Source organism: Nicotiana tabacum, chromosome 8, assembly GCF_000715075.1.
Source record: "Nicotiana tabacum cultivar K326 chromosome 8, ASM71507v2, whole genome shotgun sequence".
NCBI lineage: Eukaryota > Viridiplantae > Streptophyta > Magnoliopsida > Solanales > Solanaceae > Nicotiana > Nicotiana tabacum.
Genome location: NC_134087.1, coordinates 193,371,260 through 193,375,205, shown reverse-complemented (window position 1 = coordinate 193,375,205; position 3,946 = coordinate 193,371,260). Strand labels below are relative to the sequence as shown.

The 3,946-nt window shown below is 37.7% G+C and overlaps 1 protein-coding gene across 4 annotated transcripts; it reads left to right on the top strand.

The window, feature by feature from the left end:
• The first annotated feature begins 282 nt into the window (after positions 1-282).
• LOC107821339 (ethylene-responsive transcription factor 3) lies at positions 283-3,301 on the top strand. Of its 4 annotated transcripts, none has more exons than XM_016647772.2 (4): positions 283-1,508; positions 2,374-2,485; positions 2,767-2,850; positions 2,954-3,301. In XM_016647772.2, the coding sequence occupies exon 1, from the start codon at positions 367-369 to the stop codon at positions 931-933; it is 567 nt and encodes a 188-aa protein (XP_016503258.1). In that variant the 5' UTR covers positions 283-366; the 3' UTR covers positions 934-1,508; positions 2,374-2,485; positions 2,767-2,850; positions 2,954-3,301. The 4 variants fall into 4 exon arrangements, with proteins under 4 accessions (XP_016503258.1, XP_075076063.1, XP_016503257.1 ...); XM_075219962.1 differs by having other exon boundaries at positions 2,938-3,301; XM_016647771.2 differs by lacking the exon at positions 2,374-2,485.
• The last annotated feature ends 645 nt before the right edge of the window (positions 3,302-3,946 follow it).

Below are 3,946 nucleotides of genomic sequence, written 5' to 3'. Positions count from 1 at the left end.
AGATTTGGTTGAAATTTAAAAAATAAAATTTTTGAAGTTGGGTTGGAAATAATTTTTGGAAGTTGAAGTTGTATTTGGATGTACATTTTACTTAAAAAAAAGTTAAAATTTTGTGAGTGGAAGAAATTTTTTAACCCTTGGAACTTGATTTTTTTTCTTCCAAAAATTGATCAAATTTTTATGAACAAATAATATTTTTGTTTTTATTTTTGAAATAAGCAACCAAAAAAAAAAAACTATTGGCATCATCCTTCATAATTCTGTATCCACCAAATAAAGCATTTTCAGAAAAACAAAATAAAAACCAAAAAGAAGTCACAATGCGCAATTTCGCTTCTCATCTTCTTCTCCCCCACCCACCCTACCATGCCCCGTCGGAAAAATTCTGAGACAAATAGATCAACATCCGTAGCTTTTCGACACCCTAAAACCGACCCGAATCGTTATCGGGGAGTCCGTAAACGCCCGTTGGGCCGGTTCGCAGCCGAGATACGAGACCCGATTAAAAAAGCTCGGGTCTGGCTTGGCACCTTTGACACGGCGGAGGATGCTGCACGCGCTTACGATGATGCCGCACGCGCCTTCCATGGACCCAAAGCGAAAACCAATTTTTCAGTTTTGCCTCCGTATGGGCAGAACCAATTTGAAAATTTTAGCCGGCCGGCTTCCAGTAGCCTGAGCAGTACGGTGGAGTCATCCAACGGGGTGCGTGATTTGCACTCGCGGGTTGAAATTACTCGCCGGATTACTCCGCCGGCGGTGGAGTGTTACAGTGGTTGCGATTCGTCATCGACTGTGGTGGATGATAATATTGACGGCGATTCGTCGTCATTTTGTAAACAGCCTCTACCGTTTGATTTGAACTTGCTCCCTCCGTCTGATGACGTTGATGATGTCCATGTTACCCCTTGTATTTTTAGTTATGTTAACTAAGTTGATTCTGATGAAAAAAAAAGAACTCTTTTTTCTATGTTACTTGGGGAAAATGTATCAATGTGTGGTGGATGTTGAGAAATTAATAACCAAATGGGTTTTAAAATTATGCATAGATTAATTTACTGAGTCATGATGTTATCTAAATCAGAAAAGAATGTATCTTTACTATAGAACGTTGGATCTGATGCTGAGTTTTTTTTTTTTTAATAATAATTATTACTATTGTTTTAATTTATAAAATTTACCTTTCTTTTGTATTATGAAACTGAATTGGTAAAATGTTCTTCCCTATGATACTGAAACATTTTTTTCCCTCTGTGCGTTTTCTTCTGATAAAATGGGTCTGAATACAGCATATTGGACAAGATGATTAATATGAACTAACTTGGATGGAGGCTAAGTTGATTGATTGATTGCTTCTGTTTTTTGAGAAATATTCTTGTAGTATTATGACTTGGTGCAGGATTATCGGATGAGCACGAGTTTGCAGCAATGGTGATAAACGAGGAGGATACATGCTGCCGGGAAAGAAGATCGAAGGAGTGGAGGCATCTCAAAGATTTAGCAGCCAAGTGAGTAGCTGCATTTGACTTTATAACTTGTTTCTTGCGTTTTACTATTATGAGTAGACGGACTGGTCCGTTATACTTATAAGTTATACACCTTTCCTTAGAAACTTGGAATTTAGAGAGGCAACACATATTGTTGCCAAGAAATAAATTATTGTGAGTTGAAGTTGAGAAATTACAAGGTGAAGAACCAATAGAGTGAAGGAAACATAAAGAAGTCATCACCAAGGAGTGTGATGGGTTGTATGCCCTCGTATTTGAGCCGGGAATAGAGAAACACCTGGCAGGGAGAGTGCTTCCACCTTTAGTGGGGCCTATGCAGCAGAAAATCTGGATTAGTCGGACCAGTTGGTTTCAGATACCAGATGGTTAAACTGAAAAAATAAAAAGATACCTAAAGAAGTCTAGGGGAATGACAATTGTTCTAGCTCTACGATTTTGCTGTTTAAGACTTAGTATGTTGTGGTTTGTACTTTGTACCGAATTTTATCCATCGGTGGCGAACAGCTGGCTTGTGATAGAGTGACTTGGCTCTAGCTGAATGAATGTAATGGCTGGCTCCTCTGCATTTGTTGCCCTGACTGATTATTAGTAATAGTGGAATGTGGTAAACCATCCCCATCATTTGCAAGATGGAATGCCCCATTTTGAAATTCACACCGAGTACGGAGGAGGTTTAAAAAGCCAAATTTTTTATTCTGAAATTTGAATTTATTTTTCAAGCATGTCTTTTATCATGTTAGCTTTAGACAATCTTCCAACATATTCTCTTGTATTCTACTTCCATCATACGGCTTTTTCTTTTCCGTATACGTTGAACTGATTTTTTCGACTCTGTTACCAATTACATCTTTTTCTGTTACTCCAGGAATTTTGTGCTTATTCAACTATGACTTTCTGAAGTTTAAAGAGAAAAATCATGCATGATGAAACCTTATCCCACTGTTGAAAAACTTGCAATTCCCGTTCTGTATAGCGAGGTAGCTTGTTAGCTTCCTGTTGGGATATGTTTCAGATATGATCCCTTTCTCTAGTTTGGCTCTCAAGCAGATGCGGTTGTGCTTTGTAATCGTCCAGCCAACGCCATGGCTGCTCTGACAACATCTTTCTTAGATAAATACAATTGTGATTTTACACATCATGTGTTCATTTAGTTGCAAGCAGAAGCAATATGTAGTGATGTGTAATTCTAAGCATGTTTACTTGTTCATTTCAAGGCAACCTATGGTTGATTTTTATCTTTCACGCTGATCTTGCACAGGTCACCATGCAGTAGCGGATTTAGACGTTGTGGGTATCAAGTACATCTAATTCAACCTATACTTGTTATTTGCACATATATTGGGTGAGAGCTGTGACCCAAATTTTTTAATACTACTGAACCCCGCAACATTTGAATCTGTCACTATACTGAGACTCACTTGTAATGAAGGTTGTTCTTGATGCAGCAATGGTTGCTGCATAAAAGTTGAAATATACATTCTTCTTTGAGGAGTATGTGCTTGTTTACTGAGATTCTTGCCATGACCTTGCTATTCATCAATTCTTATCGAGAAGGTTCTAAAGTCATGATGCTGTAACGAGAGGTGAAATATTATTGCTTCATAAACTGTATTTGGCAAGTCCAGAAAACAAAAACGATGCTCTCATGGAAAAACAGCACTGCATCAGAATATGGATCTCAACAATGTTACCCAGTATATTCCTATAAAGCTGTTGGTTGGTCCATGTCTGATAAAAATTCATGAACAACTATGCCTCAATCCTAATTACTGTGGTATCGATAAAAGTTTGCGTTAAGGGGCAATGTGATCTGAGATTTTCTAGTTTTACTGCGATTTTGGTTTCCACTTCTCATTGCAACAATAACAACTATCCGCAATCTCAAGAAAGTTGAGGTTGATTATATAAATTATGGACATTATCGCGCCATTTAAGTAACAACCCTGTATTGTTACGTCAAGGTCTCTTAGCTCATTCCAACAAAAGTCATACTATAACAAAAAATAAAAAAATAAAAAAAAATTCAGTATATTCTCACAAGTGGAGTCTAAAGAGGGTAGTGTGTAGCAGATGTTATCCCTATCCCGAGCAGATAGAGAGACTGTTTTCGATAGATCCTTGGCTCAAGGAAAGGAGAGATGTTATCCCTATCCCGAGCAGATAGAGAGACTGTTTTCGATAGATCCTTGGCTCAAGGAAAGGAGAAAAAAGCAGTAGCAATCGATAATAATAACATCAAGATGGCACAACAGGTAATAACATAAATCTAAAAATAAGAAAGTACAAGACCAATACTAATCCTACTTGTATATAAACTGAAAATTCACGGCTTCCCGCTAATCTTCTATCCTAATTTTCGACCTCTACACCCTCCTGTTAAGGGTCATATTCCTGATAAGCTAAAGCAGTACCATGTCTTGCCTAATTATCACTCCCCA

Coding starts and splice junctions, on each gene's coding strand:
- LOC107821339 (XM_016647771.2), top strand. CDS start 367: ATGCCCCGTCGGAAAAATTCTGAGACAAATAGATCAACATCCGTAGCT.